General features: G+C 34.5%; 1 protein-coding gene across 9 annotated transcripts; it reads left to right on the top strand.

The window, feature by feature from the left end:
* Window positions 1–6,198: 6,198 nt before the first annotated feature.
* On the top strand, window positions 6,199–25,159 carry LOC113825352 (nuclear pore complex protein Nup214-like). Of its 9 annotated transcripts, none has more exons than XM_070124355.1 (23): window positions 6,199–6,354; window positions 9,104–9,245; window positions 9,429–9,607; window positions 9,995–10,179; window positions 11,160–11,365; window positions 11,591–11,711; window positions 11,949–12,148; window positions 12,338–12,617; window positions 13,435–14,131; window positions 14,239–14,426; window positions 15,031–15,192; window positions 15,478–15,639; window positions 16,125–16,271; window positions 16,429–16,604; window positions 16,833–17,564; window positions 17,676–19,470; window positions 19,811–19,860; window positions 20,488–20,592; window positions 20,696–20,848; window positions 21,649–21,789; window positions 22,248–22,356; window positions 22,651–22,743; window positions 24,200–25,159. In XM_070124355.1, exons 1-23 carry the CDS (start codon window positions 6,322–6,324, stop codon window positions 24,225–24,227), a joined length of 6,084 nt encoding a protein of 2,027 aa, XP_069980456.1. In that variant the 5' UTR covers window positions 6,199–6,321; the 3' UTR covers window positions 24,228–25,159. The 9 variants fall into 9 exon arrangements, with proteins under 9 accessions (XP_069980456.1, XP_069980451.1, XP_069980424.1 ...); XM_070124350.1 differs by having other exon boundaries at window positions 16,830–17,564; XM_070124323.1 differs by having other exon boundaries at window positions 9,444–9,607; window positions 16,429–17,564.
* Window positions 25,160–27,500: the final 2,341 nt, after the last annotated feature.

The following is a 27,500-nucleotide window of genomic DNA, read 5'->3' as shown; positions in this document are numbered from 1 at the left end:
ATTGTGGGAGTTTTCCTTGTTTTGTTTTGTTTTTTTGTTTTTTCTCTCTCTGGTTGGTTGTTTGTGTTTGTGAGTCGTTTCCTTGTTTGGATGGCTGTGGGCTTGTTCCTTGTTTTTTCTCTCTCTCTCTCTCTCTCTGGTTGGTTGTGTTTGCGGGAGAGTTTCTTTGTTTGTTTTTTTTTGTTTTTCTCTCTCTGGTTGGTTGTTTGTGTTTGTGAGTCGTTTCCTTGTTTGGATGGCTGTGGGCTTGTTCCTTACTTTGTTTTTATTTTTTGTTTTTCTCTGGTTGTTTGTTTATGGTTGCGAGTCATATCCTTGTTTAGATGGTTGTGGGCGTGTTCCTTGTTTTGTTTTGTTTTTTTGTTTTTTCTCTCTCTGGTTGGTTGTTTGTGTTTGAGGGAGAGTTTCTTTGTTGGGATGACTGTGGGCTCGTTCCTTGTTTTGTTTTTTTGTTTTTCTCTGGTTGTTTGTTTTTGTTTGCGAGTCGTTTTTGTGAGCCATTTCCTTGCTTAGATGACTGTGGGCTCGTTCCTTGTTTTGTTTTGTTTTTTGTTTTTTTCTCTCTCTGGTTGTTTGTTTGTGTTTGTGAGTCATTCCCTTATTTAGATGACTGTGGGCTTGTTCCTTTTTTTTCTCTCTCTGGTTGTTTGTTTTTGTTTGCGAGTCATTTCCTTGTTCAGATGACTGTGGGCTTGTTCCTTGTTCCTTATTTTGTTTTTTTGCTTTTCTCTGGTTGTTTGTTTTTGTTTGCGAGTCGTTTCCTTGTTTGGATGGCTGTGTGAGTGTTTTTTTTCCTTTGAATGTCGTTGTGTTCCTCTTCTTTCATTTCTTTCTCTCTCTCTCTCTGATGGACAGATAGAGGGACATGTGTATAGACAGATCTTTATGTAGGGATAGATATGGATGCGAATAGATATATAGACATACATACATACACACACACATATATATATATATATATATATATATATATATATATATATATATATATATATATATATATATATATATATATATATATATAGCGAGATAGACATACAGATATATATAGCTAGATAGACATACAGATATATATAGAGAGATAGATACTGTAGATGGATGGATAGATAGATAGATAGATAGATAGAGACAGAGAGAGAGAGAGAGAGAGAGAGAGAGAGAGAGAGAGAGAGAGACAGAGAGAGAGAGAGAGAGAGAGAGAGAGATAGACAGAGACAGAGACAGAGAGAGAGAGAGAGAGAGAGAGAGAGAGAGAGAGAGAGAGAGAGAGAGAGAGAGAGAGAGAGAGAGAGAGAGAGATAGATAAGTAGATATACAGATGAATACATACATACATGCATAGAGATAGAGAGAGATGAATAGATATATGTTTTGAAAAACTGGGTCTTTTTACAACATAAAAAGTTTTTAATAAACCTTCAAGTATTCATGCAGACCAAAACATACTTTTATTCATTGCATGACATTTCTGATTTTAGAAGAAAAGGAGGATTGATGTTGAAAGAAGCGCAAGTGATTCTGGTGACCTTCTCCATCTTTGGTACAGAAAATTGCTGAATTTGTAACGAAAATCACAAAGGCAATTATGAAATATGGCCTGTGTTTTGCAATAATATTTTACGCGTGCAAAACTCATTTTCAGCAAGGCAAAAAATGAACACAAGGGAGGACCTTTAAAAAAAAACAGGTGAGATAATGCTGGTTATCTTTTGGATGAAGTAAGTGTGTGTGAAGTTACAGTAGCTTCAGAATTGGGGGAACAAAATGCTGTGCTGATACAAGATGGCTGGTCCAGCGTCCACGACTAATGTCTACATTTTGACACCAAGACACATCATAGTATGACACCGAGACACATCATAGTATGACACCGAGACACATCATAGTATGACACCGAGACACATCATAGTATGACACCGAGACGCATCATAGTATGACACCGAGACACATCATAGTATGACACCGAGACACATCATAGTATGACACCAAGTCACTTCACAATATGACACCGAGACACAGCATAGTACGACCCCAAGTCACTTCATAACAAGACACCGAGACGCATCCTAACATGAAACCCAAACACATCACAGTATGACACAAAGAGACTTAATAGACCGCCTTCAATTCGATGGCAGAGAATTATAACGAATTAATTACGAAGAAACTCCATTAGACGATTCCCCGCTGCAGTTGCCAGTTATACTAAATTCCGATCGATTCCTTGCCCGCGCCATTGCTTCGTGTCTTCTTCCATTTATCTTTTTCGCCATAATAGCGATGACGATAATGATCATGGTAACAATGATAATAGTAACAATAATGTTAATAATGATGATGCTGATTATAATAATGATAATAACAATAATATTAATAATAATAATAATAATAATAAAAATAATAATAATAATCATCATCATCATCATAATAGTAATTGTAATGATGATGATAATAATAATAATAATGATAATAATAAGAATAATAATGATAATAATAAGAATAATAATGCTAATAACAATAATGATAATAATGATGATGATGATAATGATAATAATATTAATGATAATGGTGGTGGTGATGATGATGATGATGATAAAGATGTGGTGGTGATGATGATGATGATGAGGTGGTGATTGTGATGATGTGGTGGTGGTGATGATGATAATGATGGTTGATGATTATGATGATGATAATAATGATGATGATGATAAAGATGGGATGGTGGTGAAGATGAAGATGAGGTGGTGATTGTGATGATGATAATGATGGTTGATGATGATGATGATGGTTGATGATGAGTATGATGATAATAAAAATGATGATGAAAAGGTGGTGGTGGTGATGATGTGATGATTGATGATGGTGATGATGATGATGGTGATGGTTGCGGTGATGATAATGATATTGATAGTTTCAATGACCATGTTGATTACATTAATAATGATGGTAGCACTAATCAGAAGAATGACACCACTGATGTAAGTAATGATGATAATGATGATAGCAATAGCAATTGAAGTAATAGTAATTAAGTAGTTATTGATAATGATAATAAGTGTTATTATTTTCTAAATGATAATAGGTGTTACTTTTACGATTATAATAATAATGATAATATTAGCAATATTAATGATGGTACTAATAACAATAATGAAAATAATAAGAGTAATGGTAACTTATGATAATAATGATAATGATATTAATGATGATGATAATGATAATGATGATGATCATCATCATCATGATCATAATGATAGTAATGATAATAACAATGATAACAATAGTAATAATAATGATAACAATAGTTATGATAATGATAATAATAATAATGATGATAATAATAATGATAATAATAATAACAACAACAATACTAATAATAACAGCAATAATAATAATAATGATAATGATCATGATAATGATAGTAATAATAATAATAATTATCATAACAATAACAATAATGATAATGATAATGGTAATGATAACAATAATAATAATAATATTAGCAATGATAAAAAAATGATAATAATATTAGCAATAATAAAAAATAATAATAATAATGATAATAATAGTAATGCTAATAATAATAATAATGATGATAATAGTAATAGTAATAATAATAATGATAATGATAATAATAATAATAATTATTATTATAATAATAATAATAATAATAAAAATAATAATAATAATAATAATAATAATAATAATAATAATAATAATAATAATAATAATAATAATGATAATAATGAAAATGGTGATAATGATAAAGATAATAATAATAATGATAATGATAATAATGATGACAATAATAACAATAAGGACAATAATAGTAATAATAATGATAATAATAAAGCTGATGACAATAATCATAGTTATTGTTATCATTATAGACGACAATAATTGTGATTATAATAACAATGATATTAGTGATGATAACAATGATAATGATAATAGCAATAACAATGCTATCGAGAACAATAGTGATACTATCATCATCATTATTAGTAGTAGTATTCATTATCAATCTCATTATCATCATTGTTATTATTATCATTAGTATTATTACGATTGCTATTATTATTATTATTATCATTATTATTATTTTTTTTTTTTATTATTATTATTATTATTATTATTATTATTATTATTATTATCCTTGTTGTTGTTATTATTATTATTATTATTATTATTATTATTATTATTATTATTATTATTATTATTATTATTATTAACATTATTATTATTATTATTATTATTATTATTTTAATTATCATCATTGTTATTATTATTATTATTATCATTGTTATGATTGTCATTATCATTATCATTATTACTATTACTATTACTATTATTTCTATTATCCTTATTACAATTATTACTATTATATCATTAAATACAATAATCTCCATCTTCATCATTATTATTATTCTAATTACTACTATTATTATAATTATTCTATTATTATTATTATTATCATCATCATTATCGTTATTATCATTGTTATTATAATAATTATTATTACTATTAGGATAATAATTATCATCATTGTAATTATTATTATTATTGTTTTTATTATTGTTATTATTATTATTATTATTATTATTATTATTATTATCATTGTTATCATTATTCTTATTATTCTTATTATTATCATTATTATTATTATTATTATTATTAATATTATTATTATTATTATCGTTATTATCATAATTATTATTAATATCATTATTATTATTATTATCAGTATCTTTATTATGATTATTATTATCATCAATATTATTATCATTATTATCATCATCATTATCATTCGTATTGTTATTACCTTTGTCATTTTCACTATTGTTATTATTATTATTATCATTATTATTATTATTATTATTATTATTATTATTATTATTATTATTATTATCATTATTATTGCTATCATTATCATTGTTATTATTATCCTTATCATTATTTTTTTTTTTTAATTATTATTATTATTATCATTATGATTATAAGTGTTGGTGCTGTTTTTGTTATCATTATTATCATTTTTATTATCATTACTCTCATCATTATTATCATTAATAATTATGATAGTAAGAGTATTATTATCATCATTGTTATTATTATTATTATCATTATCATTATCACTATTGTTATTATTATTATTATCATTATTATTATTATTATTATTGTTATTATTATTATTATTATTATTATTATTATTATTATTATTATTATTATTATCATTATTATTGTTGTTGTTGTTATTGTCATTATTATTATCATTATTATTATTATTATTATTGTTATTATTATTATTATTATTATTATTATTATTATTATTATTATTATTATCATTATTATTATCAATAATAGTAATATTATTATTATTATTATTATCATCATCATTATTATCATCACTACTATCATTATTGTTATCATCATTATTGTTATCATCATTGTTGTTATCATCATTATTGTTATCATCATTATTGTTATCATCATTATCAATTATCATTATCACTATCATTATTACCCTTTTCATTCTCATTACCACTGACAATGATAATAATAATGATAAAGAAAGAAATATTTCTTTGTGAAATCTGTTATGTTGGTGTTCATCCACACGGTTTTCCTTAAAACGTTTTTTTTTTTTTTCTTCTTCTTCTTCTTTTTTTGCTGGTTGATTATGAAGACTCATGTGCATAAACAATGATAAGATATGAGCTCACGTATAGAAGAAGGCAAACTTTTACATTTTTATTTCTCACCTAATTTTTGAAATTTACTATGAATGTTGAAAGTATGTTGCATGTGTTAAATTATTAGCAAAGATAGCTGTACATATATAAAATACCAACGTGCCTCTCTGGGTTTAAGTAGTAATACTGTTGATACGCTCATTATTTTCATTCATATAATGTTTACAAACTCGGTAAATGACAACAAAAAACATTACACAGCCTTTTGAACATCACACCAAGGTCGGACACCAGACATGCTTTTAGCATCACAATCATTACCTTATGTATACTAAATAAGTAAGAGCAAAGCTATTTAACGGATAGGACTAATTTTGACTATTTTAAAAATTTCTTTTTATGTGTGCCACATCAGCTTCTTAAAAATTGACAAAGATGACGTAAAAAATTAAAGCTAAAAGCAAATTTTTCTGACGCCGAACGGATATCCAGTCTTGTACAAGAACGCCGTGGATGCATGCGACTGCGTTGTCTCCTCCATCGAAACGTTAGGAGAAATTTGAAATGTAGTTGAGATTTGATTATATACATTTTATATGGTCACAGGAGCAGATTCAACGCCGAGAGGATGGATTACGCCCCAGACAGTGTCCTGAGCACGGTGAGGCGTTGGAAGCAGAGAAATGAGGGAAAGAATAACGAAAGAACAAGTTTTGAGTTGCAAGGTCTCTTATGAATGAAATGACGGGCTTGCATTTCTTGTGAATGAGGACGGAGTAAATGATACGATATGATGACAATAAATAACTTTTTGCATGATGTGTTATTGTCATTTGGAGTGAGTGAAACCTAATGAGACACCATGTAATAGTATGTATATTGAGATAACTGAAGGTCGTTCCTACAAGGCATTGCATCACTTAGGATGACCAGGGAATAGGAGAAAACGGTACAATTAGAATAAAGAAATGAATAAATACCAATTTTAGATTTGATTAAAACTTTAAAGGACACTTAAAGTTACTTACAGCATGACTTGTGTACCGGGCGATGCTGCGGCAAAGGTCAACGATTGCCCACTGGGTTTTTAACTTGTAGGCCTGCCAGGAGAAGTGTTAGCAAAGAAGGAACCAGCCCAGTGTATTTCATGGCAGATATTATGGGAAGGACTTTCTTTGCTTGTTATTGCTTGACAGAATTATCGCTTTATACCAGTTTGCTTTCGTGTTCATTTAGGGCGATTCAGCATGACGTAAGCAGCATAGCAATGTATAGCAACTATTTCTGCGGGGTGAAAACAGTCCACAAATGTTGCCAATACACTGCAATATTTGTTCTGGATTCATTTCACGTTTTCTAAAAGTTTTCACAATCCTTGAGATGTCATGCAGATATTTTGATACAATAGAAGGAGAAGCAAAAATTCACTACATGGTGAAACTGAAAAGTTTAAAGCTGGATTACAGATTGCCAGCTGATGTTTGGGTTGACAATCCTAAAACATGGCCTAATGTTGAATATCCTGATGTTTACGAATGCTTGATTAATACTCCAGGTAAAAGATTATTGTTCATTCTAGATTTAGTGAATTTCATTGTTTTTTTAATTACTTTTTAAAATTTAGTATTAGATTGTTGCAGGTTTTTTTCTCAGTCCGGAAATGACCTTTCCTATTCATTAGGTTGTTGTTTGAGCAACCTACAGCAATGCAACTCTTTGGCATTTTCAGTTTTTCTCAGTAATATGCAAAAAGCACATGACATCAATAAATCACTACTGAAAACTAACTTCAGAGCAGCTCTTTGGTTGACAACTTCTAAAACTTTTTTTTTTTTGTATCAGTTGACCCATTGACTCCATGCTTGAGAGAAATAGTGTTATGCAAGTTAGTTCACAACATAATATTCTCATGCTAAAATCTTCAAATTGTGTGTAGGGAGCTTTTACATAGCTGCAGGACAGTCAGTTGCAAGAATATCATTTCCATATCCTTTTTGTATTGCTTTAGGATACAAGTCGTTGGCTGAATTATCCCATGAGGTAAATCTTTACAATACAAATACACTTGTTAAAGTCTCCATTTCACAAACTTTATTTAACAGTCTAAATTACTGTGGCTGGGTGCCCGAGGGAAGGGTTGATGGGGGGTAACCCCCGCAACCCCACCCCCCTCACATTGTCTTCAGCTCGGTAAGCACTGCAAGATAGAGCTGAAACCTAGGATATTCCTTATAGCAGCAACTACAACTCTTGTCCTCTTCCAAGAATATCGTCTTCAATTTGCCCTAGCTCAGTGCATCCATACCATAAAGATTGATCTTCCTTGGTAAAGGATTTTGTGCATATATAAATATATCCCACAATTTTCTGAAGCATAAAGACATTGGCTGTTAGTGCTGCTATTCTCATAAAGAATTAGGAGATACTTCATCAGATATGCATAATAAAACAACAGATATAGAAGCAAAGAAGCAGCAGAAAAAGTTTACTATGGAATATTAGTAATTTGTGCCAGGGAAAGCTGTTGTACAGGACAGGCTAGTGGACAGGGAAGCCATTAGTTCATGGTAGATAGGCAGGAGGAGGAGAAGAAAAGTTAGCATAAATGAATGGAAGAGTGAATGAATAATGGGAGATAGAAATGTAATGAATGAAATCAGAGAAGAGATAGAAAAAAAAGGCAAAGGAAAAGAGAATCAGTGACTGGATAATTATTGGTGAAGGGTGACAGACTCGCATCATGGCAGACAATACCAGAAACCAAGGAACACCTCATCACATCATGAGTGCATCTCCTGATCACTGGGATTATGTTCCACACTCTCTACTACGAGCTGGACTGCCGCCTAGGTGCAGATCGACATATGCGAATGTATACCTATCTTCGCCAGACTTTACCAAAACTTTTACCCCATTGCTATTGGGATAGATGAGATAATAAATGCATGAATTAAAGATGGTAAGAGAAAGAGTGATATAGGAGATGGAGAAGCTTGGAAAAGCTTTACTTTACTTTAACTTGTATTTTATGCAGATTTTTGTTTCCTTCCTTCCCTGTGGTGCTACTTATCATAAATCACAAAATGTCATTTTTTATTGTTATATTGGTGATGAACATCTTTAATGTCATCTAGTTATAAAAAATTAACTTAGCAAAGCTTCAGCTCTGCCTTGTACAATGCATAATGACTATTTCACATGTAATAGCCTTTTATACGATGAAGAGATATTATACTTCATGAATCCTGAGACACACACACACACACTAACATACAAAATTGTATATGAGTATAAAAATAAGCTTGTTTATCCATGTCACTACATTTATGTATCCATAGTTGAGTAACTTTCATTGTCAAGCTGTAACACAACAATGAATGCTAAATGAGGTACTTCTTTATTCTTTTCAGACACTTAGGTTTATCACTGATCATGTATCAGTCTTCCCTAATGATGCTGCATTACTACCATCACCAAGTGAAAATTGTTCCTTAGTAGCAGTTGCCCCAAAATATGGAATTGTCTTTGCTGCTCTTGGGACGACTTTCAAAGGTATGAAGTGGTTTTAGATATTAATTCTGGGAGGAGTTGTCTCTAGCAGAATTTGTTGCATTAGAGGTCATTACTTTTCCCTCTTCAACAGATATGTCAAATGATTTCATCCTGTAGTAGTGGTATGCATAAGCACATAATTCATGTTATATAATTGAATTTTGATAAATGTCTCAAATTTAGTGTATCAAACCCAAGCACTCTTGGCTGATGGTGAGACGAAAGATGTGGCAACAGTGGACACAGGAGCACCCATCACACACCTTGCGGCCAGTTGTGATGGCCTCACCCTCATGGCTGTCGTCATCCATGGTGACATTCCTCATGCTCTGTTTTATGAATGCCGCAACTTTGTGCATGAGGTAAATTGTTTTTTAGTTGTTTTTTTATCCATTTCTTTCACTGTTTGATTCACATGTTAGATTTAAAAATTTGATGTAATGTTGTATATGTATTTTGTAGGTAGATCTTGACTAGATACCTAACATTGAAAATGTAGAATCAAAGCTCACTGTCTTATAAAACATAAGAATCTAAGACACTTTACTTTACTACCATTTCTTTCACAAGTGAAAAATATATTCAATATTGGTAGTAATTTGATAGGAATAGTGTCAGATTTACATCATGGATTTTACATGCTCAGTATTCTGAGGGATTTTTATTAATCCCCCTTGACAGATAATTTTATTGGTTTCTTTAGCAACATTTACTCATAATTTCTCTCACCATACTACTTGTACTTCTAGTCTGCAAGTCAATCACCATTTGCAAGTACAGCCATTAGCCGAGTTGGTGGGTCTCGTGTGCAAGGCATCGCATGGAACCCAATGATGCCCAACAATATTGCTGTGGCCACCTCACCAGGCGCTCTCTCCATCATCTTGCTGAAGGACAATAGTATTGATGTGAAAACAGTGGAAATAAAGGCATGGTAAGAAGTAGTGGAGGACAGATTGCAGTGGGAGTTCCTCAGTTATGCAACCCATTGCTATATTGGCAATGGGTACATGTGCTGTCCACTTTTTTTCTTTCTTTCTTTCTTTCTTTCTTTCTTTCCTTTTTTTGTGACAAATAAGTGCTCAACCACCAAGGGATTGTAGGTACTATTTACTTCACATGCTTTCCCAATTCCTTGAATTTTCAGGGAAAACGTATTTTTGTTGTTAATATCAATATTATTATTATTGCTGAAAATATGTTTATTATAATATTATATGGCAAAAAGCAGTATGAAAGAAAAACGAATCTTGCAGAAAAACAGAGAAAAGGGTAAATTGGTGAGATAGCAATAGTAATTGACCCCTTGGTGACAAAGCATTTGTGGAATCATCTGTGTGTAAACAAAGTTAATACATTAGATTTAGATTTAGCATGTAAGGCATACCATCTCATCACTAGGGGTTAATTCCTGGAGTGCATATGCACTGTCTTCTAAGGTTTTGTTTTATATATTAGTATACTTTTTTTAATGTTTATCATTATTATTAACATTTTCTTTATGCGCTGATAGCTTGACAAGAACTTTTTTACTGTAGATTCAATGTGTTACCTACATGATTGCATGTATTTACCCTATTCCTTGAATTTTTTGAAAAAAGTACAAATATTGATGTCAACATAATATTGTTGATGTGAATGGTAATAAAGATAGAACATTCTATTAAAAAAAAAAAAAAAAAAAAAAAAAAAAAATCAAGGAATGGGTTAAGAGACAAGCCAGGTACACACCATAATGGATTCCTTGGTCAGTAAACACTTGAGAAACCATCTGTGTATAAGTAAATGAAGAATAAGATGAAAACCAATGTCGACAGTGCATATTCCTGACATCAATAGTTTAATAGATTCGGGATGGAATTACAATACTTTTCACCTCTTCAGTTGATAATAGACTATTTTTTTCATCTCCAGTGCTGTGGGATGGTCACCAAAAGGCAAGCAGCTGACTGTAGGCTTAACTGATGGATCCCTAGCCCTGTTCAAGCCTGACCTGACCCCTGTAAGGAACATTGCAAGACCACCAATGGAAGAACTGGGTGCAGTTCTAAGTATCACATGGTTCACAAGCACTGAGTTCTTCATTGGCTATAAACAAGAGGCTGAGGAGGGAGGCCATGGTAAAATGAGATGATTCAGTGTTTTAGAGTATGAAGTGAGAATTAAAAACAAAAAATACAAATGTATATAAGTAGAAGGAAAGAAAAAAATTAAATCATGAAAGCATCAACATCATGTACAAGAGTAATTTGACCTGTGATTTGATATACAAACATTTACTCTAGCCTGGAGGCTCAAGGTATCTGTGATATTTTTTGTTCACCTTGTTTTTCCTTACTTTGCAGTGATGATGTTCATTAGTGCCCCAAAAGGAAAGGAACCAAAATATGTTGTTTATGAGTTCCTTTGCAATGATAACCAAGGTCCGAGACCACCAATGTTCTACCCTGTTTTCATTAGTGAATGGTATGTTAAAGATATTTTTTGTTTTGTTAAACAGGAAAAGTAGATCATGAAAAATGCTTTTCATTCTGTGTAGTCTGTGTATCTTTAGCAAATGGCATTTAGGCTTAGCTAGCCATGGCAAAAATATATGCACTCTCAATATTGGGTTAAAAAGCAAGATAAAGCATTTTTAGATTATTTGAAAGAAATGTACAGGTTAGGAAATGATCAATGTTGAATGAGAAATTTTGATTTCAGGAGTGTTATGTGTGTGCTGTCATCAAGAGCAGTCCAGCTGGGTGTGTTAGGAAAAGCAGAGAATGGAGGGGAGGGTTGGTGTGAGTATGAAATGGAAGAAGGAGGTGGAGCTGGCATGCACAACATCTCTGTCACCAAGGAGACTTATGCACTAGGAATGGCTGTGGACTTTACCTCTTTGAAGAGTTTCACACACAAAGGTAAAGTATAGTAAAGATTAGGGGCATAATGACTTTCATTAAACATGTATGCATTTATCCATTATACATTATATTTATATTGGTCTTGATAGCATTGTGTGGAGCAGTAAATTATTTCCTTCTGTTTGATATAAAGGATAGCTTTGAAAATAAGGCGAAGGCTGAAACTTACAATGCTACAATTGACAGATGGAAGCACAAGTGGGCCCTGTCCAGTTCTTTATGCACTTTCAACGGGTGGAGAACTCAACATTTTCCACCTCGTCAATAATGCTGCTGGGGCACCAGCCTTAACCAAGATGGCAGAGGCCCTTCCCAGTACTGGTCACAGGACACCAGATCAGTTTCCAGGGGTCAGCAGCTATGCTGCACCTGTATCTACAGCTTCATCTTCAGCTGCTCAGCCTGAAGCACCACCAAAGCTAGGAAGTGTTGGAGAAGCCAGTAGCTCTACATCTTTGTTCAAAAGGTATAGGAAATTCTAAGTATATTGGTATTTTTTAAGGAATATTGGTCATTTGTAAGGTCTCTGTTAAGGTGCAATGACCATAGGGCTTATTTAGTTCTGTTTTTGCTGTTAGAAGTAACAAGTACATGTCATGTTCGAAACAGAAAGCATTTGTTTGATTCTACAAAGAACTTTCGTTTGAAATGATTGATGGCATAGGTAAATGATATATATTTGGAACAATAGTTTAATGATCTACTTGTCAAGGTAGAAAGAAGGGATAAGAAATAGTCAATTGACCTTATTGGGCAAGAGATAAAAGATGAGAGGAGGCATAGAAAAAAAGTGAAATGGTCTTATTAAGATATATATATATATGTATGTATATATATATATATATATATATAGATATATATATATATATATATATATATATATATATATATATATATATATATATATATATATATATATATATATATATATATATATATATATATATATATATATATATATATATATATATATATATATATATATATATATATATATATATATATATATATATATATATATATATATATATATATATATATATATATGTATATGTATTTATATATATATGTGTATTTATATATATATATATGTATTTATATATATATATATATATATATATATATATATGTATTTATATATATATATATATATATATATGAAAAGGGGATGTCATAGATAAAATAAAGTATTTTATTTGTTAAGATGATTTTTGTTTTCTTTTTTCTTTCTTTCTTTCAAAACAGTATATAATTCATTTACCAAAAAACTTGTTTCATTGCAGCATAGCACCAACATCATCCTTTGGAGCCAGTCCTTTTCAGCAGACTGCTGCTGCTGCTGATAAGCCCCAGTCAATTTTCTCATTCTCTCAAGGATCAGGATCAAACATCTTTGGAAATTCTGGGGGAACAAGCTTATTTGGCAAAGTACAACAAGAAGCACCACAGGCATTGTCTAAACCAAGTGCAATCTCTCAAGCTCCTACATCCATCATCCCGCAGGCTCCTACATCAGCACCTGTAGCCAATTCTGTTTCCTCAAGTGCACCAGTACCCTCACTCCAATTCAAGGCCCCTGTAACTAAGTTGGCCCCTCAGCCTGAAGCACAACCACAGTCAGGCTTCATGCAATCACAACCCTCTGACCCAACAAGGAATGTTAGCCCACAAGGAGTTAACTTGCCAAACTTGTTGCCCAAGGCAGACAGTGCTACTGGGAGCATCAGTCAGGGGAAGCCTGCTTTCAGCTCCACGCCATTAAAATCCAAGTCTCCCACCCCAGTGATGCCAGGGACACCCAAGTCAATGGAGAACCAAATTACTAGGAGCCCCCAGAGTCCAGCACCAACCTTGCCAACTCAAAAATTTGGATCTGGGAAAAGCACAGAGCCAGATCTCCTTCCAGCTATAATGGCAATAACCTCAAATTTTGAAAAGGAATTTAATGACCACCTCATTAATAACCAGTGTCAGATTGAGGTAATATTTTTTTCCATGATATGTTATTTTTCTCTCAATGCTAATATTTTGCAGTGTCCTCCAGTCTTGCACATATATGATTGTAGATATCTTCTTCACCCATACAGATAGGAAAAAAGGAAGAAATGGGCAAAATCCGAAGCTCCCTGGGAGAACAGAAGACATGGATAGATCAGATGTCTTCTACCACAGCTGAGCTGAAGGCAGAGGTGATGCAGCTGCACTCAAAGGTCCTAGAAGGCTACACTCTGCGAGAGGAAGCAGAGGGACAGCTACAAAAGCGGAAGAATCCAAGGTGAGTGACAGTGAGTTGGATTGATGAGAATGGAAGGGGGAAACTTTAGGAAATAAAACACACATTATTTTTGTTCCTAGGTATATGCATGTTTTTATGTTTATATATGAAAGAGATAAGAGATTATTTATTAAAGCTATTGATACCAGAATTATAATTCTGCTTAATTTTCATCCTTCCATCCATTCTCACATCACATACCTGAAACAATTTCCATCCAACTGCAGAGTTGATATATATATATATATATATATATATATATATATATATATATATATATATATATATATATATATATATATATATATATATATATATATATATATGGGTGTGTGTGTGTGTGTGTGTGTGTTGTGTGATTTTATACATAGTTATATGTATATAAATATATATATATGAATATATAGACACATATATGTATATATATATATATATATATATATATATATATATATATATATGTGTGTGTTTATTTACATATATATATATATATATATATATATATATATATATATATATATATATATACATATATGGAATTTTAATGGAATTTCCATGGATACCACTAGTCAGCATTTTTTACAATGGAATTAACATTTTGCAGGCACATGATGTCCCTACAATCTCGGCCCTTAGACCCTCAAAGTCGCAGGCGGCTGGAAGAGATACGTTCTAGATACCAATACTTACAGAGCCAACTCACTGAAGTCAACACAAGGTTGCATCTTGACTGGGCTGAATTCACAAATGCAGCCAACAATAAAAAGTAAGTATTATTTGTAAGATGCAGTTGAGAAGTAAATACATTACAGAAAGAGATTAACCAGATAAACACAAATTAGATCATTCACTTAGGTTAATGGATGTATAACTCATTATTTTCTTATTATTATTATTCTTTCCTTTTCATACGAGAAGATGACAGATTTATTATATTCTTATTATCCTGTTTCTTTTTACAGTTTTGCTTATGTTACTTTTTTCTGATATCAATTTTTGTTCACTATACAGTAATATTAGTTCAACATGACTTCACCATGTATTATAACAGGAAGAAAGAGTTGCCAGCATCAGAAACACTGTACCATGCCCTCCTGAAGAGTCACAGTTTCCGTGTAGCTCTCGACAAGCAATTTGATGTCCTGTGTGAGAAGGTGAAGGCACTGCAACTCCACTCTCTCTCTGGCAGTCTCCAGGGGACCTACAAGGATGAGTAAGAGAAAAATTATGTTTTCATGTATTACTTTTCATTGTTTTAAATTTCTCTGTCATTATAGGTTCTTCCATTTTACTGTAGAATGACATTTCTGTTTGTTTGCTTTATGTTATAGGATGTAAAAATTATTATTATTATTATTATTATTATTATTATTATTATTATTATTATTATACCATTATAAACAATATTAATAGCAATAAGATTTTTTTCTTTTTACAGTTTTCCTTCCTTTTCAAAGAAGGAAAAGGGTATCAGATGTGCCTTGTAATTGTCATCTTGTGGAGCCATCTATGTTTAAACAAAATAAACTAAAATCATAGTGGATAGTTATAAAATTAATGTGTTGATGCCCTCCTGACAACAACAGGTTGATATTATAAGTTGATGGCAACTGTACTAAAAATAGAATAAAGAAAAGGCATGAAATTAAGTAAGTCTTGCTTAAGAGCCCAACCTAACTTTTAAATTCAAATTCTCAGTGAGGAGATATTTGCCAGTTTGGAGAAGAGTATGAGAGAAACTTCCTTGTCATCGACAATGCGTGTTTCTCCTGTCAAAATGCTGCCTCCTGAGAAGCAGGACAGACTGCAGAAACTCCTGGCACAGAGGACCACTGTCCCTGTCAAGTAAGTTTTCAAATGAAAATCTATGCCTATGGTTAAAATGGACGTGAGTGTTGTTTTGTATACAGGAATTTGTATTTGTATTTGTGCTTACAAACATGTATTATCTATGTATATTCTGCATATTAATTCTTAAAAATGTTTGTGTCTGTTTCCTCAGAAAATGCACCAATGTTCCCCGAATGAACCTCTCGGCTCTCCAGAACAGTACCTTCTTCAACGACTCCAGTAACTTGCCCAACAACTCTTCACTATTCGTCAACCATTCTGCATCATCTCCTGCTTTGGACTTTACTCTCTCTTCCTTTGGCCCTCAGACCTTCTCAACACCCAACCGTAAGACCACTCCTTCCCCTGTTACCAATCTTGGTGTCAAATCAGAAGCACTTCAAAAGTCTGTTGATTTTGGATCACCTTCAGAGTCTAGAACTTCCAGTCCTTTTTCATCTGTTAAACAGACATCCAATATCCCAAGTGTTCCAACAACAAAGGATGGTGAAGGTGCAGCATTAAGGAATAACAAGACTGGATTCTCATTCAGTGGTGTGCCTTCTATTGCAGCAGCATCTGTGGGTGGTGCTACCCTGGGGAAGGTTCAGTATGAAGACATAACTCCTCCCCAGACACCCAGTGTCAAGCTAGAAGATGGAGTCAAGAGTGCAAGTCCTTTACTAGCACTTTCATCTCTGGTATCAAAAGTACCCAGCACCACTCCTAATGGGACAAACCTTTCCACCACTGTATCCCTTAACTTTGATACTGCTTCATCTATCTTGGGGACAGCTTCTGTGTCTGACACTACTAAATCTGCTGTATCCTCTGCACAGTCTTCACTTCCTTCTGTTTCTTCGGCTTTTTCATTCAAGGGCACATCCTCATCATCCTCTACAGGAGGATTTTCAGCTACAGCAGCTGGTTCATCATTATCTTTACCCTCTACTTTTGCTGTGGTTTCAACAGTGGGTAGCACGGCAGCTACAAGCTCACCTCCTGCATTTGGGGCCTCTTTTTCCTTCAAACCACCAACTGCATCTACCAACCTCTTCAGTAATGTAATTCCATCTAGTGCAACCTCCTCTCTGCCTTCAATATCAAGTAGTACAAATACTTTGTCCTTCAGTGCTCCAAGCTCAACACTAACTACTACATCTGCAAGTTTGTTCTCAAAGACATCTCTGGTAACTGATACTGGCACTCCATCATTAACACCTCTAACTACTTCAGGGACAGAAGAACCAATTTCCACTTCTGTTGGAACTTCAACAGTAACATTAGTTGCTGCTGGTAGTACTTCAGGTAAGTCAAATGAGACCAGCATTGTGTTTGAAAAACTGAGTAAGGTTGACCCACCAAATTTATATATTATTGATGACAAAGTACCTGAAAAGCTTCTTTCACCACCAACAGCTTCATTAGGGACAAATGCTTTAGGAGGATCAGGGCCAGCCAGCAGTGGAAGTTTGTTTGAAAATTCTGGTGGACCTGCAACAGGAAGCATTTTCAGTGGAGGAACAGCTAACACCACAGCAAGCATGTTTGGAGGACCATCATCATCACCAGGAAAGTTGTTTGGAGGAATAACAGTAACTTCTTCAAGTTTGTTTGGGGGTACCACTGCAACCACATCTGGAAGCACAATTGGAGGAACCTCAAGCACCACAGCTTCAACAACATCAAGTGTAGATACTACTTCACCCACCCCAGCAGCAAGCTTATTCAGTAACAAAACAGCTACTACAAAGAGCAGTATTTTTTCAGGATCAGAATCAACGAATGCTGGAAGCTTGTTTTCAAATACCTCCTCCATAACAACCCAATCTGGTAGTTTATTTGGAGGTACAGCAACTTCATCATCAGGTAGCCTGTTCTCTTCATCTGGAAGTCTCTTTGGTGGAACTTCTGCAGTTACTATCAAGAGTATATCATCACCCGTTAGCACTGTAACATCAACAAATACAACTTCTACTGCTAGCATTTTCTCAAACTCAAGCACTTTATCAGGTTCCTCACTGTTTTTGCCACCATCCACTGTTTCTGGAGGTAGCTCAGCCACGACATCTAGTGGAAGCATATTTGCTGCCGCTGCATCCCCCACTCCAACAGGATCTCTCTTTGGTTCTCCAGCCACCACATCATCAGCTCCTGGAGTCTCATCAAGTCCCACAACTAGTGGAAGCTTATTTAGTGCTACTGTTTCTTCTGGATCACTCTTCAGTTCTGCTGCTCCTTCCTCATCTGCTTCTGGAGGTATATTTGGCACTGCTGCATCTGATTCTTCACCATCAGGAGCACTCTTTAGCTCCCCTACAACTACAACTGCTACAACCACTTCAGTTTCAAGTGTCACTGGAAGTGTGTTTGGTGGTGGAACATCTGCTTCAGCATCCTCTGGATCACTATTTGGCTCTTCAACAGCACCATTAGCAACTTCAGGGAGCACTTTGGGTACCTCCACTAGTGGGAGTGTATTTGGCACAGCTGCCATAGCACCTTCATCCTCAGGGTCTCTTTTTGGCTCTCCAGCTCCTGCTGCAACATCAGCTTCAGAAAGTGCTCTGGCCACAACTGCTAGTGGAAGTGTGTTTGGCACAGCTGCATCAGCCACTTCGTCTTCTGGATCCCTCTTTGGTGCAGTTTCTCCATCATCTTCAACATCTACTTTTGGAACATCAGCCTTTGGGGCTCTAACAACCTCCAGTTCTGGCTCAGCTTTTAGCACTTTGAGTTCTTCGGGTGGCTTCAGCTTGACATCTGCCACAACTACAACTGCAAGTGGTTCTGTGTTTGGCCAAACATCTTCACAAGGAACAACCTCTGTCTTTGGCCAAAGCCCACAGAGTCCATCATCAGGTTCAGTATTTGGATCCCAACCTACCAGTGCAGCTGGATCAGTATTTGGATCCCAGCCTACCACTTCTGCTGTGTCAGTATTTGGATCTCAGCCTACCACCACTACCAGTTCAGTATTTGGGTCCCAACCTACCACTGCTACTGGATCAGTATTTGGCAGTAGTGGGCAGGGAGGCTCTGTGTTTGGCAGCTCAGGAACACAGTCATCCTCTCTTTTTGGGGCATTATCACAGACCACAGGCGGCTCTGTATTCGGCCAGCCAATCACCAGCTCTGGATTTGGAAGTGGGACTTCAGGATCAGTTTTTGGACAGAGTCCATCACAGGGATCCTCACCCTTTAATGCAAAAAGGTAAAGTGAAATATCAGTTTTCTGTTCTATATGTATTTTAAGCTCATCATAGTCTTATGATCAGTAATAACCTGAATATATGTTGCTTACAAATGTGTATTGATTTTAAGGTGGGAATCCTAGATTATTAATTTTTAGTGATTGTAGCATTGTTTTTATCTATTTCTATTGGTCATCGCCATCTGTACCTTTTACATAGACTTGTTCTTGTTCTTTCTTACATTTTTCTCATATTGTCATGTTATTATTCACTCTGGATTTCCAACTGTGTACATAATGATAATGATACTGATAATAAATATGTTCAGTGTGTTTAACTACTAATATTTACCTCTTTCAGCAACGATAATTCCAGTCCATCTGTGTTTGGATCTTCTGGATTTGGATCTGGTAAGTACATTGGGATCATGATAAGAATTAATTTTCACGACAAAATATTGTTTATGATCAAGATTCAAAAGAAGGCAATAAGAAGTGTTATGGTAGATAACATCCCTCCCATTTTCATTTCAAAGTCATAGGTAGAGGTTACTTACATTTGCACGATGGCCAACATGGTTGATTCAGCAGTTGCTGGATGTATGAGGAAAATTAATCATAAACTTAAAAAAATTATCAGCCTTCGTTATTAGCTATGTCTTCATGTTAAAGCAATTACTGTTATATGATCACTGCTACATTCAAAGTATTTCCCAAATGCCGAATTCTAGAAATAGGGTGAGTATTTGATGAGTGGATCAGCACGGCATGATGTCATAGTATTTATTTAACTAGAAAAAAATATGAAAAACTTGAAAATATGGGTAATTACTTATAGCACAGCATAAGTGATTAGCCAAGAATGATGACATCCGAGATATTTGTATATTATTATTTATTATTTAAGAACTAGGTAAATTGTGAATTTATGAACGTGATTTAGTTTTCATTATCTCTCTCTCTCTCTCTCTTTTTTTTTTTTTTTTTTCTTATTCTTATTCTTATTCTGTATTTTATTTTGCATTTTTATTCACCTAGGGTCTGGTGGGCTCTTCAGTGGTCTTGGTGGCAAACCAAGTCAAGAAAATGCCAATAAGAATGTATTTGGTTCTCTCAACTTTGGTGAAGCTAAACCTCAGTCTGGTAAGGAATTTCCGATAAACTCTGTATTGAGACTTGATTTTATACCTTGTTTTCTTTCTTTTTTTTCATATAACTTGTCTTCACCACAACCATTATTCTGCAGGTCTTTTTGGTGGGGGCGCAAACCAGCAAAGCACTACATTCGGAGGAATGGCATTTGGAGGTGCTGGAGGCAGTGGGGCAAATGCTGCATTCTCCAGCCCTGTGGGTCAGACAGCACAGGGTGGTTTTGGGGTAACGACACCCCAAAAGTCCAGTAAGTTTTTCCTGGGTTTTCATCGGTGCTAGAGATAATTATCCTCTGGGTGTAAGTCCTTTGCAAATGGCTTCTCTGTAGCCTAATGAATGCATCATTCATTTGTGACTTAGGCTCAAGTGTCACCAGATGCTAATATCATCATTTATGGGATTACACATTTCTCCATTTCCTGGTTCTTAGGGTGTTTGCTATCATGTGTACCATCTACAAAGTTACATAGGGGGAGGAATATCAACAAGGAAGAAAACGTGTCTGGAACATTGTAAATTAGTTTCCCTTCATATTTGTGCTTTTAACCCTCTTACAATCAGTGATATCCAATTACATCATGGTGAACAGGGCCCATATGCCAAGTATCAATATTGTATTGAATTGTGCAGGAGAGCTTTTCCAAAGTTGGGTGTGTGTTTGCTAAACAGTCATTTGCTTATTTGGTGATATAGCTACTCAGAAGTAGGATAAAAGCCTATTTTTAATCTCATTTCCTAAAAACTTGTGCATGCTGCAGCCAGTGGTATAGAGAGTGAGGTATATGCATGTTCTCCATACTTCTTATTTTCACTAGAGTGATGGACAGTCTAATTGCCAGTACATTTCTTGGTTTACCAAAGGGAAATCCTTTAGTATTGGGCTAAGATTTAGATTTTTTTCTCTCTCTTTTCTATGAGATTCTATGTATACTAGTCTAGCATATTGATGTTATATTACTTTTACTATTTTGTTCCATTTGTTATAAAGAGCAATGAGGGTTTTACATAAATTTATAGATTTTTTTTTCTTTCTTTCATTCTTTACAGCTTTTGGAGGTACTGGAACAAGCTTTGGAAGTTCCCCAGGCTTTGGTGCAGCACCAGTCTTTGGTTCTCCTCCTAAATTTGGAAGTTCCCCAACCTTTGGTGGATCACCTGCATTTGGGTCCTCAGTGCCCAGCCCAACAGGTATTTGTCATTCTATCACTTATGTTATTGTTGTTTTGCATTGTTAATTCCCTTTTTTATGGAACATCTACACAAGTTACTATAGTTACAGTTACTATTAAACATAAACAGAATCTGTAATTTGTCTTCTCCTCCTTCCACATCTTTCATATGACTCTAGGAAGTTATGTAGAAAGTTAGAGAGAGACTTGAAAGCTTAGGTTTGGTTTAGAAAGACAATAGGTGTTTGTATACCATAATCTATTTTGATATTCCATTTTTATGTAATCGATACAAGAGTTCAGTTTTATTGATTATTGTTTGATGTAATATTTTCAGACTTTCTTTATATGTTTCTTTTCTCATTTTCCCTGTTTGTTTCAGCACAAGTAAATAAATACTTGTGTTTTTTATGTTCTTTTCCCCACCCATGTTATTTTGTTTTGCTTTTAATGCTTTTCATCTTTGTGCTATTGAAGCAAACACATCCACAGGTGGTGCTGGGTTTGGTTCCTTTGGCTCTTCCAGTGGAGGGACATTTGGTTCAGTAGGTGGCTCTACACCCTCCTCTTCATCTGGCTTTGGAAGGTAGGTTATATATCCATTTATATATATGTGGGGGGAGGGTTGATGGATGGGGGGTGAGTGAGTGAGTGAGTATCTTCTCTCCTCTCCTCACCTCTCCTCTTTTTCTCTTCCTCTCTTCCTCCTGGTGATAATTTTTTTTTCTTTCAAATATTGTTTTGGGTACACCTGTTATTATGTTTGGAATTTTTTTTATTATTAATGTTACTGAATATTGATGTTATCAGTGTTGAGTTATGTAGCATCTTGTTTATCTCTTTATTATTATTAGTGCTAATACTTGTTACTCTCCCTCAGTTTTGCAGCCCAGAATAACACGGCAAGCTTCGGCAGTGTAGCCCAACAGCAGTCCTCAGGGGGCACTTTTGGAGGTGGAAGTGCATTTGGCAGGTAAGATCTCATAGCTTCAGAAGGTTTCCTTGTTATTGCAGGTTTTATGTAGCCTTAAGGCGCAGTTCAGCTGACCTTGTCTTCGTCTAGGACCTGACTTGTGTCCAAGTGCCCAACCAGATGTAGTGTTTCAACTGGAAAAAGCAATGCCACACATACAGTGCATAGTACTTCTCATTTGAGCAACATGCAGCCAAAGGACTTACTTCCTGTTTTCACTGTAGTTTCACGTTTCATGGCACATGCTTTCAGAAGAGCATAATGAAAACCAATTTACTGATCCAAAATTATTAATGCTAGTCTAAGAAGCCATCAACACAGTTGTAGATCCTCAATTTCAAATTAGCCATTTGTTGTTTATTTGTATTTGGTAATAAAAATGAATTTTGTGATAATTAACTCTAAATATTTTATATAAAAACTTATATAACTTTTGTTGACACTATAGATACTTAAAGATATTGGTAATTTCTTTAAGCAAATTACAGACAACTTTTTTTTTTCTCCACCACTACCTCTAGAATATATAATAATATGGCAACCTCAGAGAGGCAAGAAGGGGTGCTTGGACCTGTATTGGTACAGGGGACAACAAAATTTGTATTTTATCATTTGAATTCTCCTTGAACCAACAACACCTGGAAATGGTGATTCCTCCTTACCCCACTAACCCCAGGAGGGAATGCACATACATGCAATGTGATTATAGTTTATGAATTTGTTTATATACTGTTGACTCCAGAACTGCATAGTTACCTAGGAGTTGGTTGCTAGGCCAACCTGATCTTACCTATTTACTTTTGCCCTTCATTTTGGAAAAAGATTATTAGTTTTTTTAATCACACTGTATTATTCCTATTGGCAATAATCACATAGAAAAATAATTATAAAAATAAATAAAAAAATAAATAAAAAAATCAAGGGATAGGATTATCAGGTGAGGTCAGTTAGGCCTAATTGACTTATTGGTGACTATACTTGTGGAACCTTTTCTGTGTAAACAAAATTCACAGAGCAAAATTGTAATTGACAGTATATGTGCACCAGTGGATAAAGGCAAAGGTTATCCAGGCCAGCATGTTGCCAGGATTAGGAAGTGGAAAAGATCAGTTAATGAAAGGGCATTTAAGAGGCATCACTGTACTTATTTAGCTTAGGAAAATATTGAGAAAAAGGCTCATGTCAGACTGCCTTCTAAAACTCTCTAATAGAAAGGTCAGGTGTAGAGTACTAAATCTTGCTTAAGGGTTTCTGACCAAGGTAAGGGACCTAAACTTATTTTCAAATAACAGCTAGTAGTGATGTCCTGGGTCTTCATCTTCATCTTTGTCTTAATTTGATAAGAAATGGGGAATAAAAAATTACTTGATTATATATTCACCCAAGTGCAAGTACACACCCTATTCACCCGTTCACTCTATTATGTATTTTGTAATTTTATTCTTGTATTTTACAGCGGAAGCAGCTTCTCGTCATGGCGATGAGGTAACCCTGGTTCGTGATGAATGATTGCAAGTTCTGCTCTACATTCAACTGATTTCTGCTGATACTGGACCTCTACCATCACTTGAAATTTGATCCATGTGACATCAAGGGGACCACTTGGCCGGAGAGCCATATTTTCTTTCCCACCTTATTATTAGTATTATCATATACAGGAAAGGGTTTTACAAGAACAGTGCAGTGAGAGAGATACAAGTATTTCAAAAGCGCTATGATGTTTTATATACAGTCACACAAAATAGTATTTAAGTTTGGATTCAACTCCTTTGAAAATTTAGGAAAACCGACTTTGGCTGTTTATAGTCTGTAATTACTATTATGCATTATGTTCAGTCTTTGGAAGAAATTATGATGAAAGCAGAATACCAGATCTCCACTAACTATAAACGATGCACATAGAACATTTCAAATTAAATTTTACCTACAGTGTGATTTGAACAATATTCAGTATGTAAAATTTTGTTCAGTCAACTTGTATTTTTTACCCATTTATGTAAATGGTTCCTCTGATTGTACAGTGGATTAAGTCACTTAGTAAAAAAGGTGTATTTCACTATCATCAATTTATTCATTTATTTCATCAGACTATGGGAAAGTTGTAAAATTGGCAAATAGCAATTAGACAAGAGTCAATAGAACTTGTTATTATGATACTTTGTCACAGGTAATATAATGTAATATGGCTGAACAAATTTGTAATGTGGATTTCAGCTGTTCAGTTTATTTGTGATATGGAGTTCAGCTGTCACCCATAGCCCCACCTTATCTTGTTTTTAATTTCCATTGTACATTTTACTTATATCAGCCATTGTATACAGTGCTTCCTTTTCAAATGTACAGTTTTAAGGCTGATGAAGGTGGTTTACTGCTGTTTTAAGTGTAGTTTTTCTTTCAATTATAATGAGCAGTTATATTTGTATTATTTTTATCCTCATTCGTAGATTTTTTAAATGAAATCTAATATTGTCATATTTCACTCATATACTTACATGTGCAGCACCCCAGAAGCACATACCCACATGAGTATTTTGTATGAGTATGTAGTTGTATGTATAGTCATCAATGCAAGCGAATACTTGAATTTTATAGAAAAGGTACACTTCAGTAGAATTAAAGGGTTTGTAAAACTTAAACATTACATTAGCACAATTAATGAAAGGATTTGATTTTCATTTGAAATAGCCATTTAGAGATAAAAAAGACAACTGCTGTGATGACAATAATAACTTTTTATTAAGTGCAAAATGTTTCATAAATAAAAATTGTTACAGTAGAGTCACAAAACTTTACTAATAAGATATGTATTAACAATTTCCAAAGAATTTAAATGCTCAGCTGTACTGAATTTATTGATTTCCTTGGCAATATATTAAAACCTCTTAGTCATTCGAAAACAATTTTCTCATCAACCTATTAAACTTAATTTCAGTTTCAAACTGGAAACTTACTTGGTTGATATAGATTTGATTTTTTTTTTTTTTTTTTTTTTTTTTTTTTTTTTTAATAAGCATGACATATTTTTAATTTAGTGTAAAAATGTTTGGCTAAATTCATTCTCTATACTGTAACAAAATTATATATTGCTTCAGGCAAAATTAAGTAAAATTATTTGAAGGCAAGAAATTAAGTAAACCTTGCAAGATTAATAATTAAAATTTTATAGCTTCCCATACCTTTATTACATGATTTGTAAAGTAATGAAATTACTACCTTCTCAGACTAAGAAAATATGGTTATCAGTTAGCCTTACATCTTCCATTAGTCCCCAGTTATATTAAAAACCTGATGTTTGTAAGTTGTGGACCTATTCAAAAAATTGTCATAATGATTAATAATAACATAGACTATTCAACCCCTCCCATCCCCGATGCTGTCTGGGGGGGGAGGGGGAGACCAAGATTGAGGCCCAGTACTGGGAATTACCTCTACATTAGTTCTCAGCCTTCAATTCTGTTAATTTTGCTTTTCTTCCCCTTTCCTTTTCCTTTTCTTCCCCAACCCCTCCCCCCCCCCAATCCCTTGCCCGTTGTTGTCGTGGGAGGCTTAGGAGACGGAGACTGAGACCCAATGCAGGGATCTCCCTTGCCTAGGGCCTCAGCCATCAACTCAACTAATTTTGCATGGTCTTTTCCCCCTCCAGCTTTTGTTTCCATCCCTTCTACTATCTACTTCCTAAGGTGTGAGAGCCGTGCTGAGAGGATGAAAGGCTGACCTTGTGCCAGTCCTGAACGGCCTGCGGGAACTATGGGCACGGTACTCCCGACTAATTTAGCCCTTACCTTTCACTAGCGATGGAGGTGGACCAGTTAATGCCTTTTATATAATCCAGGTTCCCCATGACCAGTAATGAAAATGAGGCTAGCCCCTATATCAAATAGCCCCAACCCAGGCTCTCCTTTGACCACGGCTCCGAACACAAACTACTACCCACTCCTCAATGCCTACTAGTGCCTTACCCACCCAAGCAGAGAATCAATCTCCACAAGACATTCCTACCCACCCAACTTTATCAAATTCATCAACTCTACCCCTGCAACCTACATCAAACAACCAATCCTCCCTAATTACTACCTTGCAGACTTATTCTCCATCATTCCGTAATACTCCCTCTTCCACACGTCCCCGACCATCCACCACCACCAACCCTACAGATATCTTAAATACTCTGTTTAGCCCAGCTAAATGGGACCGATTTTTCGTGATCCCTTCTACAGCTCTTTACTCAGGCAACACTCTTCTCTTTCAACAATGCCTCCAAAAACAAGTAGGCAGAGTCCCTTTCTATACCAGACGCGATCGCTCCCGTCTTGTAACAGACAGATCAGAAACTGAATCTATAGCACTATCAAAGTTAACTGATCATTCTGGCAACCTCATTCCTGCAGAACCTCACCCAACCCTTAATACCTGTACCGGAACTGTCTCTCTCTCCCCTGTACATTGCTACACCATTCCTCCTAAAGGTCAACGAAAGAATCCGACCAACATTGCCAAAATTACCTTCCGTACAAATGACCTTCCCTTGCGTATCTACATCGGTGGACAATCCCTCCCTGTTCGACTATACCAACCCCCTCCCCGCCAATGTCAAAACTGTTGGCGCTTTGGACATCGTGCTAAATATTGCCGTTCCACAGACCGATGCCCAATATGTGCCCAACCTGGTCATAATCGATCAAACTGCTCAGCACAAACACGAACATGTGCTAACTGCGGCGGCCCCCATAATGTATTTTATAGAGACTGTCCCACTT

This window comes from Penaeus vannamei, chromosome 1 (assembly GCF_042767895.1).
Source record: "Penaeus vannamei isolate JL-2024 chromosome 1, ASM4276789v1, whole genome shotgun sequence".
Classification (NCBI taxonomy): Eukaryota; Metazoa; Arthropoda; class Malacostraca; order Decapoda; family Penaeidae; genus Penaeus; species Penaeus vannamei.
The sequence above is the reverse complement of the archived record's forward strand: the minus strand, read 5'-3'. Positions and strand labels throughout refer to the sequence as shown.

Coding starts and splice junctions, on each gene's coding strand:
- LOC113825352 (XM_070124294.1), top strand. CDS start 6,322: ATGGATTACGCCCCAGACAGTGTCCTGAGCACG. Junction 9,608..9,994: donor GCCGCAACTTTGTGCATGAG/GTAAATTGTTTT, acceptor TTGTACTTCTAG/TCTGCAAGTCAATCACCATT. Junction 19,471..19,810: donor TCACCCTTTAATGCAAAAAG/GTAAAGTGAAAT, acceptor TACCTCTTTCAG/CAACGATAATTCCAGTCCAT.